This window comes from Neopelma chrysocephalum, unplaced genomic scaffold, assembly GCF_003984885.1.
Source record: "Neopelma chrysocephalum unplaced genomic scaffold, ASM398488v2 Primary Assembly neopelma1_44, whole genome shotgun sequence".
In the NCBI taxonomy this organism is placed as follows: domain Eukaryota; kingdom Metazoa; phylum Chordata; class Aves; order Passeriformes; family Pipridae; genus Neopelma; species Neopelma chrysocephalum.
Genome location: NW_020897703.1, coordinates 9,527,489 through 9,547,396, shown reverse-complemented (window position 1 = coordinate 9,547,396; position 19,908 = coordinate 9,527,489). Strand labels below are relative to the sequence as shown.

General features: G+C 38.8%; 1 protein-coding gene across 16 annotated transcripts in view; it reads left to right on the top strand.

The window, feature by feature from the left end:
* The first annotated feature begins 35 nt into the window (after positions 1-35).
* ABI2 (abl interactor 2) overlaps positions 36-19,908 on the top strand; it is a 69,842-nt gene continuing 49,969 nt past the window's right edge. For 4 of the 16 annotated variants that reach the window (XM_027678377.1, XM_027678374.1, XM_027678376.1 and 1 more), the window contains exon 1: positions 36-227. In XM_027678377.1, coding sequence (XP_027534178.1) covers positions 111-227 — 117 coding nt within the window. In that variant the 5' untranslated portion in view covers positions 36-110. Of the gene's footprint in view, positions 228-1,585; positions 1,873-19,908 lie in introns of those variants that run through there. The other 12 variants (XM_027678386.1, XM_027678383.1, XM_027678380.1 and 9 more) reach the window with 11 other exon arrangements.

Sequence of the window (19,908 nt, the reverse complement as noted above, 5' to 3'; positions counted from 1 at the left end):
AGCGCGCGGGGCGGGGGCAGCGCGCGGCGGGGGAGCGTGCGGGGCGGGCAGGGGGCCGGGGGCGGGCGGACCGACCGACGGACAGACCGACCGGGTGAGAGGATGTGAAGATGGCGGAGCTACAGATGCTGCTGGAGGAGGAGATCCCGGGGGGGCGCCGGGCCCTGTTCGACAGCTACACGAACCTGGAGCGGGTGGCCGAGTACTGCGAGACCAACTACATCCAGGTGCGCGCGGGCCCCGCGCCGGCCAGGGCAGGGGCGCGCGCGCCCCGCCGCTCCCGCGGGAGCCTCTCCGGGAGCCTCTCCCGGAGCCCCCTCCCGGGGCTGCTCCGGCCCCGCGGCAGCGGCAGGGCGGCAGCTCCGGCTGCTGCAGCCTGGGGAGGGGGAGGAAGGCTGGTTCATCTCCGGCGTGAGCTGCCCCGGCGTGACGAGGCGTTTGAATGTGTGACTGATTCCTAAACTGAATTCCTTCCACTTTTTGGGAGTGAATGTTCATTCCAGATTGTGCCTCTGTCGCTCCTTTTCGTTCCCTTCCCCACGTTCCGCGCTCCTTTGCTGCCGGCGCTGTGGTGATAAACCGAGGGATAGCTGACTCCTGCAAATACGGTTAATTTAGGGCACAATGACATATGTTTTAATAGGGATGTGCCTGTCAGTTCGTATTTCCCTTCCCGAGCAGGACTGTGGAATTCCATGGGAAGGGCAGCTACCAAGCGGTGGGTGCAGGATGAAACCATGATGTAGTAAGAGATGGTACAGAATTAGGGAGAAAGAGATCGAGTACAAGTTGCTACCGCAGTGTGTGATTTTTGCGGTGGCTGCTCTGAAACCAGGTTGGTGTTAGGACTTTGCTTTTTTCCTTTCTCTTTTTAGTGGAAAGAAAAGCAAAATATTGGCAATTTGCTTTGGTAGTGGTGGTAGGGCCAAATGAAAGACTTTGCCCTCAAACAAACACAAAAAGACACCTTAAAAGGTGTGCAGGAGAGAAAGGCAGAGGGGGTGGTGTGGATTTGTGGTGTCAATGTTGAGAGAATTACAGAGGATCTCAATATTATTTTTGCATTCAGTACTCGAAGTGGAGAGTTCTTATGGGTTTCCAGAGGGCAGCGAGGGATGAGATCTGTGGTGACACTATTCTGTCAGTGAAAATGGGAGAGACTGTTTAACCAGTGGCAGAGAATACTTAAAATGTCCCTATAAAAAAAGCTCTCACTGTTTCTTTTGAATTGCTGAATGACCAGCTGTCCTTTAGAGAGAAGACTTTGCACATTTTGGGTCATTTACAAAACATGTCAATTACAGTGAAATTATATAGATGTATTTTATTATGTAATAACTTTCCCTATGTTGAATTAGTGTGACTTAGGTTTTTTAAGAGACATATGTTGAAATATTTTCTTACAGTTATAACCTGAAATACATGTGTTTGAATTTATGCTTTTTTTAAAACTGTGGAACTGATTTTTCTGGAATAAGGGAGAGGCGTGTTGGAAGGCAGAACCAGAGAGGAAGAAGGGCATGTAGTTTGGATTTTTTTTTTCTTTGACCTTTTTTTTTGTTCTTTGTATAAACCAAAGTTCAAAATCTCTATTGAACAGCTCCACTTTTAATGTTTTAATGAAACTGCAGAAGAGGACTCCATGCTGTTTTGTACAAATAGAGAATGAAAAAAGGTGGTTACTGCCCCAGACAGCACACAGTCCGTAAGGACAGTATGAAATGATAGGAGACAGATGCAGACAGATGGTGAATGAAGGAAAAGAATGAGGCACTCTTGGTCAGCCTGATGGATTCTGACCACCACACAGCAATATCCCAACTGTTGGCAATTTATCCAAGGATCATGACAACACAGAGCTTTAAGGGGGAGGTGAGAATTAAGGACTGAAATTGTGTTGTGAGCGTTGACCGTGAGGTGCAGTGTGGGTCACAGCATGAACATGTTTAAATTTTTAAACAAGTGAGGAATGGAGAACATAGCCAGGCAATAAGCTCTGGCCTTTGGAGTTCTCTGAGACGTCATAAAGTGGGTTTATTGTAGAGAAGAGGTCCAGTGTGAGGGGATTCTGGATTTAGTGATGTGAGTGTCCTAGTAACAAATCTGTCAGCAAGCCCACCCCACCTTCACGGTGCCAGAGCTACGTAAACTGCTGTACCAGATCTGTAGACAAAGCTGATTTTTTCTTCTCTACAAGAGAAGAATAGATAAATGGATATAACTGTTGGTTAGTTGGATACTTGTGATTTTGCTTCTAATAACATTTATTATGCTGAAGTTAATATGTCCAATTAATGACAAATGATGTTCAGAGTAGTAGTCTTGAATTTTGTGGGGAAGATGAGTTTGTGACTGCTCTGAAATGTGTGGAAGAATAATTGTCCAGAAAGTCAGGTAGTGAAGATGAACTAATTCTACTGTAGTCCTGTAGTGTTTCGTTGTTGACAGAAGATTTTGTTGTGGATATATTTGAGATCTCCTAAGGGAGGCTCAGGACGTGACTGAGGGCTGAGCGGGGTGGCAGGCACTGTGGCAGGGGGGACATTGAAGGCCTGTATTTGTCAGTAGACAAGGCACTGCCTTTCTGTGCCATTTGCTGCTCTGAGGTTTTATTGTCAAGTACAAAAACTGTTGCAAAAGTCGTTGGAAGCATAGGTCAGTGTAACAGAGAATTTGAAGTTCAGTGCTAAGGTGAATGTGTTTTTTCTCTTCACCCCCACCCAGCAACATCGTTGCAGCTTCAAAATAATGGAACATGTAATCTCGTACATATGGAAATTGCTAGTTCATAGTAGTACAGTTGTGGCAATTGCAACTCATTTGACTTCTGCTTATGAATTAAAAAATCTGTTCTTAAAAATTTTGTCAGTGTTTATCCAAATTATGATTGATACTTAGCTCAATTACTTTAGCAACAGGGAACATTACATAAATCGTTATCCTTCCCTTGAGCCTGTGATACAGTAGTATATCAGAACACATCAGCTTAAAATTGTGTGGAAATACATAGACCTGCAGCAATGAAAGACAAAAGGCTCCTGTTTGGGCAAAAAAAGTTTTTTCATTGTTTTTCTTCACCAATGGTTCTTTGTTTTAAAATTTCCCACTGGTCAAGTCAGTCTCCCAGCCCTCCAGCCAATCAGTTACCGAGTAAGGTGATGTATTTTTCAAGAGACACTACTCAGTTAAATTAGAAAATAAATCAGTAGAATAAAAAAATAAAGTATAATGTCAACTTACATATTACAGCAATTAATTTAATTATTTTCTGTGATTGTGGTGATAAAAATAGTTCATTTATGCATAAATGGCTCACTTTCCTCTTATTACAGAAATGAAATAACTTTTCTTGCTGAGAAGGTCTTATTTCTAAAAACTTGGAGAAATCCTACAGTTATTTCTATGTCATACTGCTTCTTAGAGAGAAAGGGAAGGTGCACATTTTTATTTAGGAGGATTTTGTGTGGTATCTGACACAAAGTCAATCACAGGTTAAATTTTATACTGTCTATTCAATGCTTTAAGTACTAGTGCTGTGTCCTCTGTTACCAAGTTCAGTCTCAGAGTAAACTGTGCAACAGAGTAATTCTGTAGAATTTGATTATCTGATGTACTTAATATTTGCAGTCTCCATTGATTTATGTAGGCTTTCTTAGAAAACAGAGGATAGTTATACTGGACGGTGTGCTGTGTTTACAAAATTTTCATATTCCTGCTTCATTTTTGTTCAGGGGTATTGTAAAGAAAATTTCTACTTATGATAGTATAAGTAACAAGACCACACAATTATGTGATTTGCACATTATGTTACTGCTATACTAACATAAATTCCAACACTGTCTTGGCCCATTCAGTTTCTTTGAACTTGTCCTGTATGAGTCTATTCTGGAATAATCTTTTGTTTGTTTCTCATTATCATCACTCTTTTAAAAAACGAGCTTTTCATTTTGTGCATTGCATGGAGCTTTCTAGAGTAACTGAATGCTTGTTTCTGTAACTCTTCGTTGAAAGAGGCAGAAAAAATTACCAGATGGAGGCATTTCAGCCAGTAAGCATTTAGCAAGAGCAAATTTGAGGTGTGGGGAGGTCCCACCACCACAGTTAGCATGCAGAACTGAGCGAAAAGCCAAGCCTCTGTGCCCTGCCCAACTTTCAGAAGGAACATAGCAATTTTGTGTGCAGTGTTGTCCAGATTCTTCTAAAAGGGTCTGTATTTCTTAGTATTTCAAGATTATTATGCTTTATTTGTCAGCTCTAGAGACTGAAAAGGAAGAGGGAGCTTTTAATTTTCCTCTCTTCACAGTCTTCAGGTTGCTTTGACTGTATTGCATTTTATATACAGAAAACACTCTTCTGGTGTCTGTGAGGGGAAGGATAGGAACGTGATTTTTATTCCCGTTCTTAATAATAAGAATAATCCATTTTACTTATTACTAGAAATGACCTGCTTTCATTCCTGCAGATAGCTTTATTTAAATAGACATAAAGGTGAAAACTACATGTTTCTCAGTAATTTTACTGGAGTCTGTAGATCAATGAGTTTCATAGTTGTTTTCCACATACCTGTTGATTTTACTTAGATCTTATAAACAAAACCAAGTAGCTGTAGATTTGAAAGCATCTTCCGGTAGATTGGACAAGAGAATGAGGCATCTATTAGCATACTAGTTTTAAATTACAAGAATGGTGATCCTTTACAAATGGCAACTTAGTGGTTACAGCTTTAGTAATGGGAAATTTCTGTGGAGTTGCTTGTAATGGCTGGTACCAGTATATAACTTGTGTAAGTATATAGGAGATTACAGGTATTATGGTTTATAAACAAGTTTAAGAATGATCTCTGTTCTCTTTACTGAAAATATGTATCACCTAACAAAGGCAACTGAGTTAGATTTGTAAAATTTATTTAATTACCCGAAGTGTGAGTATCGGAGGAAAGTTGTTTTCACCTTTTCTGTTCCTTAAACTTGTTTATTTTATAATCCAGCTTTAGTGAAGGGGTGATTAATCTTAGCAGTGATGGAACACTTGTTCTGCAGGCATGAAAGTGGATATTGATTAGCTCCAGTGAATATTAGCCCAGAATTTCAGGAAGATGCTGACAAGATGAAACTCTTTAAAAAAACTGTGAAGCCAGTAAAACAGCAGTAATGAATACATGGACAATATGCTGTAGTATCTTACTCCTAAGTGCAAGGAATTAATACATGGATATATCTGGTCCATCAGGCTATGGTAGGACTTCATAAAAATCACATTATTTTAAATTTGAAATAGTATGCAGCGGTGGGTTAACCTTGACTGTCAGATTACCCACCAAGCTGTTCTCTCAGTCCTCATCAAAACAACAGGAGAAAGTAAGATGAAAAAAAGCTCATGGGTTGAGATAAGGACAGGGAGGTCACTCACAAATTACTGTCATGGGCAAACCAGCTTTGACTTGGGATGTATTAATTTAATTCACTGCCAATTAGAAAGTAAAAAGCAGGACACTGAGAAACAAAACTAAAACCACCTTCCCCCAGCCCTCCCCTCTTCCCAGGTTCAACTTCACTCCTTCATTTCTAATTTGTCTACCTCCTCCTCCTGAGTGGTGCAGGGGGACAGGGAATGGGGGATTCTGTAGTTCACAACACTTTATCTCTGCTGCCCTTTCCTCTTCACAGTCTTCCCCCTGCTGCAATGTGGGGTCCCTCCTATGGGATACAGTCCTTCAGGTGGTCCAAAGCAGGTCCCTCCCATGGGCTGCAGTTTTTCAAGAACTGCTCCAGCATGGGTTCTTCCCAACAGGGTACAGTCCTGCAGGAACAGACTGCTCCAGCATGGGTCCCCACAGCCCAAAAACCTGCTCCTGCCTGCACTTCTCTCCATAGACCACAGGTCCTGCCAGAAGCTTGCTCTGATGTGGGCTGTGCACAGGCTGCAGCTTCTTTCAGAGCGTATCCACCTGCCCTGGCATGGGCTGCAGGTGGATCTCTGCACCTCCGTGGTCCTCCATGGGCTGCACAGGGGCAGCTTGTGTCACCATGGCCTTGTCCATGGGCTGCAGGGAGTCTCTGCTCCAGTGTGTGGAAACACCTCCTCCCCCTCCTCCTTCTCTGACCTTGGTGTCTGTTAGGGTTGTTTCTCTCACATTTTTCTCACTCCTCTGTCACAGCTGCTTCACAATGTTTTTTATTCTTAAATATATTCTTAAATATATTATCACAGAGGCGCCACCAGTGTCGCTGACTGGCTCAGCTTTGGCCAGCAGTGGGTCTGTTTTGGAGCTGGCTTTGAACTGGCTCTGTCTGTCTGACATGGGGGCAGCTCCTGATCTCGCCTCACAGAGGCTACTCCTGCAGCCAGCCCGCTACCAAAACCTTACCATGTAAACTCAGAACATGTGCCTGAGGGAATATTACTTCAATACACTCAGTTTGGGTTAATGTTCACTTGTTTGTCATCATCACTAAATTCCAATAATTAAGAGGAGACAGCGATTCCTAAGACTGTATGCAGCCACTGTTCTTTTGATTTCGAGAAGTGATGTGTTCTGCAAATTTGAAGTAGCTACCTAAGTGAAAGTCTTGCTGCTCTCTGCAGTGTCTCGCCTCTGGTGCAGGTGCAGCCTGCAAGTGTTTTCACAGTCCTCTTTTCTCCACTAAGGTAGAAGGAGGAAGTAATTGGATGGTGGACTCTGGTGCTATTGTAAGGAAGCAGTAATATTACTAATGATAATATTTGGTTCTTTTCCTCCTTCTGTTTTATTTACTGTATCTCCAAGTGTCTAAGCTTTAAGGACCTGATAATTTAAAGAAAGGTTGTCAGATACTGTTGCTTGAAGGAGATAGATAGTCTCCCATGCATTGTCAGGGTATATAATAAGAAAAATCTTCTGCAGGGACACCAAGTTTGTTTTCAATATTTTTTACAAAATTTGAAAAAAGTAGTTAAAGTATGTTGGTTTTCTGTCTTTGATCTAATTTTCTGAAATTAAGTTCCGTGGTAGTAGTTCAGTCACAATATATGCCTGTTGGAGTGTAACTATATTAAAATGATTGCATAAATTGTTATTGTGCGTTTCTATTCTGATTCTGAAGGTTCATGGTGGCTTGTTGTTAGGTTTGGTAAGTTTAGTGAGGATAATCTAGATGTAGAATTTCCTTTTGAGACAATGATGCTGGCAAAGTTGGTGAAGGATTTATCACTCAACCAATCTACTTTTCCTTTTCATTAACAGCACTGTGTTTTGCCAGGAAAGCTAATTTAATGCATTCAAATAGTGCCACAAGTTCAACCTGGAGTTCAGGAAGGGCAGGATTGATTCTCTAATGAGTGGATATGGAAAAAGCATGAGCCATTTTATTAGTGGGAGTTGCTGATGGTAATACTGTATGTATAGGTGTGAAAATAAAATTTGTAAGTATGCAGGTATTGCTAATATAAAGTAAATGTTGAAACACTAAATGTTAGTTGCAAGTGGCATTCTAGTTGTTCCCTTCTCTAGTTAATTTTCAAGTTGTAGTTATTGAATGTATTTATCAAGAATTGTAATGCAGAGTAGCAAGCTTATGCATCTTACAGTTAATCAGCTCTCTAACATTTATTTTCCTTTGCTTATGTTTTACTTGCATTTACAGTCATTAATCTTTGTGGCTTAATGCTGTAGGTTTTAGGGCAGGAAGTGGTGCCCCTTGTAAAGCAAGAGCTTCTCCAGTCAGTGCTTTAAGCAAGTGAAATCTTACTCTGTTGTATTCAGCAGAATATTTTCTTGACGAAAACATTGATTTAAGTATTGTGTTTGCAGCAAATTTTCAGTAGAGTCTATGTCTAGAGTCTGCTGACCCTTTTTTTTTTTTAATTTCTTTTTCAAATACTGTGTTTTCACACTTAATTACACACCTGAAATTGACCTCTTGCTTAGTAATCTAAGTTCTGTAAATTTTGTTGGATAGCTGTACCTGGAATTTTAGTCATTGGGCTACTTTATGAAGCCAAACTCTATGTCAGTAGATGAAGCGTGTAGTCACAGTACGCTGAATTTAGGAACATTTCCTCTTCTCAGGGTTCTCACAGGTTAGGTTGGCAATTCTTTCTTGAAGTGAATGGACTATTATGTTCTTGCAAATGAGTTGTGCCTGTTTCAGTGAGAAATCTGAATTTTCTGTTTCCCAGGTGCAATGAGTAAGTTGCTCTGTCAAATTTATAGTGGTGTGCTCTGAAGTGTAGATTCTGTACATGCTATTCCATTTTCCTGTAGCTTATTTCCCAGTAGATGTCATTGTAATATCTATTCTTAATGGTATTTCAGTTTGAAATATAGGTGCTTGCCATATTATTGGCTTAGTCTTATGGTAGCAAAGTTGTTTTATGCTCAGTGAAATGCAGGATGAGGAACAATACTACTTGGTCTGGGGTTTTTGTAGCCTGTGTGTGTTGATTATACACAGAGCCAAAGCTAGTTTTGTGCCAACTCATAAATTCTGTATTTTTCTTAAAGGTAAAAACTTAAAGGTAAATGCAAGGGTTTTTATTAGGTCATTTTGTAACTTTGTTGTGAATTTATTGCTATAATATATATGAAGTCTGTATAAATTCTTGGTGATAACTTCAGGGTCTTTTATCTATTTTTTGAGCTGGCTGCTGTTTTGTCAAAGGTGATTTATACTACAGATCGGGTTTTTAAAACTAGACTCATAGAAGATAAGATGATGGCTATTGTTCTTCCCGCTGATACTATTAACAGATTTTAGGGAAGCCTGAAATTCTTTTGTTTGAAGATGCTCATTGCAACCAACATGCCATTGTTACCGAAAGTATTTTAATTCTGTTCAGTTTGCAAATGGTGCAGTGTTGAAGAGTTGAGATTGAATGGGCTGCCTGCTGAACCATCCTGAAGAAGGCTGCCTTTTTTAGATTTGAAAACTTGCATTTAAAGTTGCTAAGTGTGTAAATTATTCCTGCTACCCACCTAGAAACCTTTGGAATGTAAGGTGGTTAGAAATTAAAGCAGTGCCTCTCAAAAGCTGCATGTGTTAGGCTTTGTTGCTGTTTAGGGACAAGATTGCTGAGCCGATATAAGATCTTTTTGCTGAGGGATACTAAACAGGGATACTAAACTGTATCCCTGGGTCAGGCTCTTGTCTGATCATTCGTGAGCTCGTTCAGTTAGCTAAACCAGCAGAAAACTAACTAGGACAAGAGCAGCATGATTGCTTTGCTTAGGGTTGGTGGGAATGTGAAGTGAGGGAGGAGGAGGGAATGAAGTACGGAAGCAGTGGGACCATCCCTGCTGAGAGCAGTTAACTTTTAGATTGACAATTTTAAGGTAAGTGAGAAGTTCATCAAGGTAACAGGTGTCCAACTTGGTTATTTCAAGCTTTTTTTGCAGCAGCAGTGCTGCTCTTTGGGCCTGAAGGTCAGTAGTGGAAATGTCAGGTGTGTTTGTGCCGTCCTGATGAAAACTGAGAGCAATAGGGGCTGACAGTTGTTAAACATGAAGGGTCATGACTGATAACTTTTAGGTAATACATGACTTTTGAAAGCGGAATTAGTGCTTGTCTGTCTCGTGAAACAATCAGAGTCTGTTTTTGATGCTGCTGGTTTTGCCAGACAGGAATATACAAACATAGCTGAAATAATATTCTTGAGTCTGATCTCTTTTCATACAGAAAATTTTAGTCTGTCTAACAAACAAGACATACAAAGCCATTTATTAGTGAGTAGTCTAGTATGAATTCAAAGCACACTGATTTGTCTTGATTTGCTTTAATAATAATCATTAAATATTATGTGTTCACTGAATGTACAGTGCATTCTCAGTTATTTTCCAAGTGCGTCCTTTTAAACTGTAAGTTTCAGCAGCGTTGGGTGTTGCAACATCTGTAATTCACTCTAATTTTTTGACTAGGTGGCAACTTTATATAGCTTGTCTATAGCTTTATATGTGAGGCAGAGTGTTTGCTTCTGAGTGCAGCATTTGTTGTCTGTCTGCTTTTTATTGTGTAAAAAACAGAGGTCTGCTGCCACTTATGGGGAGTGTAAGAATGTTAAATATCCTAAATTAAATGGCTATCTTGAATCAGCCAGCATATATTTTTCTATCTGGAGGGGGGGTGTTGTGTGGGGCAAACCAAAATTATTTAGCCAAAAGCAGAAAAACTCATCTTCTTTAATAGAATACTAAAGATATTCTGCCATTATGGAAAGCTCACAGTAATTTTCACTATCAATATATGAAAAAAAGAGAAATAGTAAAAAGAAAAGCCAACCTCTTATCCCCTTCACCACTAACAGCAAAAGAGGAGGCTGAGGTGGATGACAGGCTTCAGAGAGATTGAAAAATGCCCATGTGAGCAAAAGCTCCAAAGAAAGGTTATTATCGTGGACAGAGAAATTGGATTATAAGATTATGCAAATAATGTTGTGAAAAGTATGAACTATGTACATTGGTTTGCCACTTTTCTGGGTAAAGCACAGGGATACTAAATTTAGTTTGAAAGGTAATGCTACTTAATATAATGTATGGAATTATTGCTATGAGCTAAGGCTCATAGCTAAGGATTTAATGGTATTCTGAAAAGACTAGACATTTAAAATAAATAACGAGAATATAAGCAGTTTTATCTTTTTCTTTCATATGTTTTTGCCTTGCATTTATCCCATGTTGGAGTTTTATGTCTGTTACATGTAGTATTTTGTATTGTGCACTGTAATTTATTTCACTGGATTATTGGGAATATTGCTTCTATTTAATACCGTATTTTCTGTATCCTGAATACCATGTATTTTGTCTCCTTTGAAATGCTTTCTGCACAAATTGGTGTTGGTTTGGCCTTCCAAGGAGAGGGAATTAAATGTCAAGTTACTCATGTCAATTAAGTAAGATCTAGATAAATTCCATTTGTGGGAAAGAGGGCTAAAGATTTTTATATAACGGAGTATATGTGTGAGTGCTGAAATGGTGATAATGAAATTAATGGGATTTTTCCACCATGACTAATAACTAGAGAACTGGGAGTGAATGGAGTTGTAGAGAAGCATAAAACTGTGACATTACATTTATTTATTATTTATGATAAAACAGTGTGCAATGTTTTCTGATATACTTCTCAGTTTTCTCACTTTATTCACATGTTAGTGATCTCAGAAATTACCTTCTGAGACTTAGGCTTACTTGTGTTTGTGTCCTTAGGGATGTGATGCCCATGAAGTGACTTTGTCTCTGAAGGGGCAGGATGATTGAGCATGCAGAAGCTCTGGATCACAGTAGTGTGTAGTCAGCCTAAACTAGTGAGGGTGTTGGTTTTGCAGCCTTTTTTATCAAGTTCTGAGTCCATTGGCATAAGAGCAGTCCTTTCCTGAAAGAAAGAGGAAATTATTTCTGACTGTGTGTGCATCTATATAATTAATCAGTTCAGATAATAGAAGGTAGAAAGTTACGAATAGACTCTGAATTGTTATTATAGTTGTCTGGTGGTGATAATAATTAATTTAAATCATCTCCAAATTGAGAACACTTCTATAATCACTTGATGGGATGAGTTAATAGAATTATTGTAAATCATTACCATTTTATGATCTGCTTAAAATTTCAATCTTATATTTCCTAAATATGTATGCAGTCTTTACATTTATTATAGTCAATAATTAAATATGTATATACAAATGCAATAGGGCAAATTCAGTTTTGATGATTGGGGAAAGAGGGAGGGGTAAGCATTTAATTTTTGTTTTTCTCGTTTTTATGGTCATCTGTGCATCAAATGCAGATCCTTGGAAACAGAACTCTTCACTGTGATGAGCTGATACAAATGTTTGTAGCGTATTAAGACCCCTTATTTAGGTAAAGTTTATAAATTGTATGCATTATACAAGACAGGCTCTTATGATTTGTCTCATTTGATCAACAGATAGATAATTAATGCAGAGTTATAATTTATTTAACCATTTATACATATATAAAAGAAGATTTTTTTCATTACACGAGCAAGTGGGAAAAACAGTGCCAAAAATCCACTCATACTGAAAAGTACTATAAAGGGGAGTTTGCCGTGTTTTCTTATGATGAACAAAGGTTAATATATTCCTTGTGTTTCACCTTCCATGAAATTTTCTAGTCTTTTTTCAGTTGTATCTTGCATTAAGGACCCACAGAAGAACGAGAGATTTATTTGCCACATGCTTGGTTTTTTAATATTCAGTGTATAATCTCAGATCAGGTTTTCAGTGTGACACAATATCTTAAAAACTTAAGGAAATTATTTCTAAATTAATTATATTAAAAACCCACTAAGCCAACCAACATTTTCTTCCATTTCCTGTGCCACCCTTGAGGTTGTATAACGATACAGGCAGCAGTAGGAGTTTCTGTGGACCTGGCTGTTTCCATAAGCAGTGTGATGTGTTTTATCATTTGAGGAAGAAAGCTGTTCTAGAGATAAAGCCCCAGGTTTAGATCTGAAGTTTGGTTTGAGGGTCTACTGCAGAATAACTTTATGGGTATGATTTCAATTCCCTCTTTCATAAAGGAGCCCAAAAATGCCTTTTTTTTTTTTTCTTTTCTAATGGAGAGAAATGATAGTCTTACTATGGTGAACTGATTTGACCTTAGTTTTCAGGCCTCTTGGCATTACCCCATAATAAATGCTCCACTCAGTGAAACTCCAAGGGCAGCTCTGAAAGGCCAAAATTCTGAAAATTATTTTTGCTATTTTGTTTATTTTGGAGATGGAGATGTTAAGCTGAGGAGATTGAAATGCAAGGATTATTCAGGGTTTTTTTGTTTGGATATATTGCGTTAGTTTGTCAAACTGCATTTTTTTAGTGTGCTCTGAACAGATAGATGCCTCTGCACAAACCAAATCACAGCTTGAGCTTCTTATACCTAATTCTGTTAGTTTTCAGTAACACAGCTCTTCTGTAATGTCATCTCTAGATCTCATACTTTAAAAATCAGGGGTTTGTGTACAAACAGTGGAAGGAGTTTATTTTCCAGAACCTTTTGGTCTGGATTCCACATGCTCTTAAGGCTCTGAACATAGACCTTCAAGAACTGTTTGCATGTTCTTCTTTGGCTAAATGTAGGGGGGAAAATAAGTGGTATTTCCTGGGTTTTAGAGACACACTGTTGAGTGAAATGATGGGAAGATGGTGAGTGTTGCAAAAGAAGCCCATTGCCTGTGTCTAGGAAGGTGGAGGATTAGAGGTCATGCAGTTGGCAGATCATTATTCTTAAAGGAGAGAATTGCTTGTCTGAAAAGCAGCTTGAAAATTCCTGCTTTCTCAGTGCCTCTCTGTCTTAAAACCTCTGTAGTTTTATGTTGTGAAACTCTCCTTTCTAGGACAGTTTTATTTATTGCCATGAATAGATGGGTAGAGAGGTGATATTACTTAAACGTCTTGTCAAATGAAAAGCTCGTTTGTGCAGCACTTTTAATTCATGAAGGTATAGAGAAAGCCCGGTTTTTTTCTGATGGTATGGAACTTGCTGAATATTCAGTTGTAACAATCTGTTAAGACAACTTGAAAAATGAATTCATATTGAAAAAAAAGGCAAGGCAAGAGAACCTTTTGTGACATAGAAAAACCATTTAGCATTTGAAGTCTTATTTTTGTTGCACTTCTCTAATGTTTCTATTCTTGTGACAACGAAGAGTTCAGAATTGTCAGAATAAGAACAGTGAAACTGGGTGAATAAGTGAAGTTTGAGGTTCTCATTCTGTGTCATAATTACGGTGAATGTAAACACAGTCATGGTGATTCTTCATACCCTGTAACACAGCACAAAACTGCTGTGAGAGGAGTCGTGCTTGCTTTCACAAGTTTGCAGTTGCTTTCAGTTTTTATCCTATAATCCTTGATTTCTGTGAGTTTGATGTAACACTTATGTTATCTAAGCATGATGTGAGTAGCCACTCCATTGCACTGTAGTGCTTACAGATGTGTGTGTGTGGCTGCAGGTGTGCTAGTGGGACAGGCTGCCTTCAACACTGCTGTAACATGTGCAGCCCTAGTGATGTGTTCTGTGGCTGAGACCTCTTGGCATTGAGAGAGTTACCAGAATGCAGAGCTTGTTGCTGCTTATAGTTGGAGATGATGAAATTTGGCCTAGGTGGGGAACAGTATGATGATTCTGAACTGCAGGACTATGGTTACTCTTTTCCTGAAATATTTGTCACCTGATTTAGATTGTATAGCAGGAAGGAAGTGTTTTCCCTATTTGAGACAATTGTAGTCTGTATATGACTTTTCTTTGAAAATTGTTTGTGAAAATTGACTTTCAAGGCTGTTGCATCTGAAAAGGGAATTTTGTTAGGTGAGGATAATAATGGATTAATTTACTTCATGAAAGTTCTGAGCTTAAATTTTACTGGGCTACTCAGGATGTGGCTGTCGTAGGGGAAAAATAGCAGTACATTTTTAGCTTCTGCCAAGATATCTGTGACAGATGGTGTCTTGTCTTTCCAATTTGAATTCTTACCATTCTATAAATATTGGAAATACTTATTAAAAAATTCTATAAATATGGGAAAGAAAAAAAAAGGTGTTTCCTCGCTTTTAAAAAAATGCATCATGGTTGATATAGGACAGGCTAAGGGATATTTATAAAGGTCTTGGGCAGAACAGCACCATTAAGAGCAGAAATCAGTATCTGAAAAAATCCAGAAGGGCCTGGTGAAAATGTGGTTCATATTAGACAAATAGACACATGAAAAAATATGTACATGTTTTGGTGAAATAATATTAAAATAGTCCCTGCAGGTGCTTCTGTGGTTCAAAAAGTTCTTTAGGGAAAGCTGAGGTCTGGAACATCGTTAATGCATGTGCAGAGATGGACAGCTGTTAATTTTGGGACATTGCAGATGCTCTGTACTGTTTTCAGCAGCCTTGCCTGATTCATTCATCTCTCCTTTTCTGAAGCGCCATTTCAGCTTTTGTGATAACCAACATTTTCAGGACAGACTTTGTAAAACTTCTTGTGCCGTTGTATCTGGTGCTTATTTTTCATTTTAGAATTGCTTCCAAGTTTATAGAGCTCTGTCTTCTGTTGGATCCCAAATAACTTGATTGATTCTTTGAAGGTATGCTAATAGAACCGTATCCTTGGCTGCTGCTTCTGTAAGGTCCTGCACAGAGATTTGTCTCCTGTATATTGGCTGAGATATTGCTGAAGTTGTGTTTTTCAGAGTCGAAAGATGTAGTTTTGTGTGTTTTTTGCACCAGTTGCAGTTAAGTGTTGTCTTCAGCTGACATTTAAATGTTAGATCAAAGGAACCTTAACTTTTTAGACATAGAGACTCTTGTTTGATATTGCAGTTATTCTCCTGGGGTTAGTCATGTTCGTTTAAGTTTATTAACCACCTATCTTTTGATTCAAAGAAGGTATTTGGTACATAATCTACTTTCTTTGTGTGGAAGAATGAAAACAACTGTGTACAGAGCTTCTGCTGGGAGGTTCAGTTTCATTATTTTGGCTATCAGGCAATGCCAGTGCTTTGCTTTAAGACAGGAGTTGTAAACATTCACTGTATGAAATTCTGATATTCTTCTGAAGGAATTTTCAGAAAAATACAGTCTCTTCAAGCTCATCCCGATTGGGAACAATGGGCCTTTGTAGTTCAGCAAGAAGCCCTTTATTGCTGGCAGTTTGTGTTTCAAGTTCTGGCTTTTTCTTTACTAGACAGAAAACTCTTCATATTGGTAAAGAGAAATTCCAAAATGGCTCAGTGACCTCCAGCACAAATACCATCTAGGAATGTAAAAATTATTGTATTTGGAGAAAACCTTGCCAAAGTTAGATTTGGTTATCAGGCATACTGTTCTTTATACCTCAGTGTGATACTTGTTAATTCTTAAAGAAATAACTTTGTAATTTGCAGAAAGAAGTAGTGTTTAAATTGTGTGGAGATGACTGTGTTACAGTTGCAGTGCAGTTAATATGAAAAATTAAATGCACATCCTTTTATGCATGTAAAATGGCCTTGTGTTGCTTTAAAAAGTTAAGTTACCACTTGCATGGACAGTCTTTCTTGGTAAGAAGCACAGCACTTAGTGTGAGTGTAGGTCATGCTTAGGAAAATGTGCGTGTAAAATACAGATCTTGCTGGAAATAATTACAGAAAACTTGACACTGTGTTGTTAAGTTACATGCTGCAGGTTGAATATAGCAACTTGGCTTGCTGTTCTTGAGCTACATAGCAATTGACAGAAGGTTTACTTCTAATTTTGAAGTAAATGGACCAAAACTGCTTGTTAAACTGGGAAAAAGAATAACTACTAGTTACAGTGCCTGCAGAAAAGGGTTGATTTTTTCAGCTTATTTTCTGAGATTCTTAAACTGTAGCAGCATAGCAAAGTTTGAGTCTAGTTAAAATGAAGAACCTCGTGAACCTTCTGGTTTTTTATGTGTTGACAACTCTACTACAAACATGAACATGAAGGGTTCTGAAAAAAACCTTTTTTCTAGCGGTCTAGAATTAGATTGGGAATTAGGTTGAGACTCTTCTTGAGGACATGACTTTTATATTTCTAAAATGTTATCTAGTTGCTCAAGGAGTGCAGAACAGAGATCTAGGGTTGGCTAACAGTCTCTGCATAAGAGGCCAGAATCCCATTCTCACTTTTCCAATACTATGTTTTGTCCGGTGCTATGGTAACAGGAGCAAAAGGTTGTGAAAACATTCTTTGCCAAAAAGTGAGCAGATGCTGCTCTCAAGGCATATAGGGAATACATCTGTTGAATGAGAAGGCACTGGTTTTGATTTTCAAATTTCAGAGTGAACTTCTACTAGCTTTCTTTCACTTTCTTTGTTGATGATGATAGTGTGTTTAGTTAGTTTTCATCCTGGGTTCAGTAATGGTTGGGTATTATTGAGTGTTACCACCACCATCGGCAGATGGGTTTTAGAACAGAGGTCAGCTTTCAGCAGGATGAACATAGATATCAAGAACAGATTGACCTGCTGCCTGCTTCTGCCCTCTTTTCTGACAAGCTTTTCCAAATGAGGGCAAGGAAAAAGGCCTGTGAGTTGTGATTTTTCAGAGTCAGACAAGAATATGTTAGTGTCTGGTTGTGTAATGGAATGCAAACGTGCATTTTAGGTGATAGGACTCTGGCATGTGCAATGGTGTAGCATTGGAGGGACTGGAGGCTTTGGCCTGTGGATGGTTCTACATAAGGCAAGGAAAGCTGTCCTGTCCATTTGTTTAAAAGCAAAAAAGAAAGAGGGAGAGATCGGGCAACTTTTTGTGGAGAAATGCAGGGAAACCCCCTCTGAATTTTTAGTTCTGTGCTGTAGAGCTGATCAACTGCCACTGCAGCTCTCACAGGCTCTGCTAATTTGAGCGTAAATCTAGGGTTTGGGATATGCTGCCAGTGGTTCTTTTGCCTCCTAGAGGAGTATAGTATATTGCAGCTGTTGTATGAGGGTTCCTTATTTTGATCTCTACTTTTTCATGTGAAATAAAATATTTTTTGTTTTTTTCTGTCAGATTGCGGGCATGTATCTGAAGACAGTTTGTTCCTTTCAGTATGTCTGAATTGACAGCAGCTTTAAAAAGTAAGAATAATTTCAAATTTAGGGTTAACTGATCACTGTGCAGGAATTTCTGTAATCCAAATGTCCTTATTTCCTAGAAAATGAAGAGTGATTATGCAAATTCCTGCCCCCAGTTAGTTTAAGCCCTCTCCTCTATCTACTGTCTTTGAAATGCATACTTCTGTTACCTGATAGCTATGCCTGTTTATTTCTCTAAAGCTTTTTTTTTACCACAGTTATCAAAGGTAGTTAATTTAAAGTAAAATAACATCTAGTATGGTAAAATTTTGGGGCTTGCTCGTGTGAGGAAGTAGAGACGCTGAATAGCAATTGAAAGACTTGTGTTAGTTGGCTTGACAATGTGGGAAGAATTCTGAGGTTAACAGGACTATATTTGTTGCGGACACACAGGAAAGGCTTTCTAGCAGCTCGTGTTCCTTGGGCTACCTTTCTCCTTCTTGCAGTGCCTAGGGAAATGGGACTGTGCAGCACAGCTCAGGGTTGCTGTGGTAACTGATGTGGGTGTTATCTCCACACATGCCTGTCTCTCTTTTGGGAACTATTTGCTGCATAGGGTGTATATACACTCTGGCAGTTACATGTGTCATCTGACTGATTACAGTAGGACATGAGGTTATAAACAGTGATGGTGAGGATATGGCTGTGTGTCCTACTTAGCTTTTCTTGCTATGAGCTTGTGATGTCTGGCAGTGGACGCTTGGAAGCAGAATCTGCTTCTACTGCCACAGATCGCTCTGCCTGTGATTCTAAATGGAAACCATTAGTTGACCTCAGTCATTGCTATGTAATGAATTGGGAATTTATAGTGGAAGGAAGAAACTGGCAAAGTTGGGAAATAACTCAGATGTTACGTAAACCCCTGTGACTGCATAATATTTTGGGAAGCTAAAATAGATATCCTTTCATCTCATATTGCTAAGGACAAAACAGTTTGTGGAAATAGCATTTTTTTGTACAGCAGAATGTAATTACTATACGATTGTTGTTTGTTCTTACTTCTGAAAGCTACTTTGCATCTGAAAAGTAATTTTTGCAAATGCTATGACTTGCTTTATTTTTATCAAGTAGCTGTAAAATTAAATTTGAGTTGAATTGAGTTAATCAACAATTTTGACTTGTACACTCAGTGTACAAGTGCACACTAAAGCATCCTTGGTAAGTAAGGAATTGTGGAACAGCAGGTTCCTGAGATAGTAGAGTTAAGCCTGCAAAACTTTGCTGTTTCTGAGGTTCTTAATTCAGTGCATTTGTATTGTCCTAGCCTCTTATGGCTACAAATATGTTGATTTTGTACTGGTATTAAAACCAAAATTGGCCTTGTGTTTGGAACTCTAATGATGTTGTTGTAGGAACTAGAAAACAATCCACTTCTCTCAGCTGTGTTATTGCGGAAGAGCTACCAGAGTAAGGTGAAACCTGCTTTGTTTAACAGAATGAGAAGAGGATCTTAAATGCACAAGGGGCATAGGAAGCAGCAGTGAGAGAAGCCTTCTCGAGTAAGAGCTAAGTCTGATGCTGTACAGCAGTGATGAGTAACTATTAATATAACATGTTAACTGTATGAATGCATTTGGATGCTAGTATGCTGTTCTTGTGATACTTCTTGTGATATATCACTTTAAACTGTGTTACTGATGTTTTAAACAAGCATTTTTATAACCTTGTCTAGTATATATGCCTTATTATTTTTGCATAAACAGGACTTGGACTCTGAAGGAACAGGAACTTGCCAGTTTTGGTGAGAGCAGGACATTTGCATGTGAAAACTGGGCAGCTGTGCTTGTAAGTGTATGGGAAATCAATACTGAGTTTGATCCTGGTGATGGTTAAAGGAAACAGGTGACACATTTGTTGCAGTGATGCAAGCAGCATGAAAACAGTGGTGCAAGTGATTAGATGTCAGGGAAGCTGTGCTTGTCCTCAGCTATCATTTGTTATGTTTCTCTCTTGGGTGGAGTAGACTGATATTCTTGTCATAGATTTCAAACCAGTGAGTTAGTTTTGCCCTCACTGGCAGCCCTGAGTGAGTATGGATTTTTAAAAGTTGCTTTTCCATTTAGGAGGTTATGTTCCATGTATATTTAATTGAAAGGGAGCCTTCCTAGCTGTTAATCAAACCTACATTTTGAGGCCCAGCACAGAACTGAAAACATTAAATAAATCTACTGCAGTGAAACTGAAAGGCTGCAACTTAATGCAAATGACCTGATACAGACTGCAGTGGATTATTGATACTGAGTTTCAGATGACCTAAAAATTAGGAAGTCACATTTGCAATCAAGAAATTCTAGTGACATTTAGTGCATCATTACAGGTTTTTAATAATCTGGAAAAACAGAATAACCTGATATCAAGGGCTTTATTA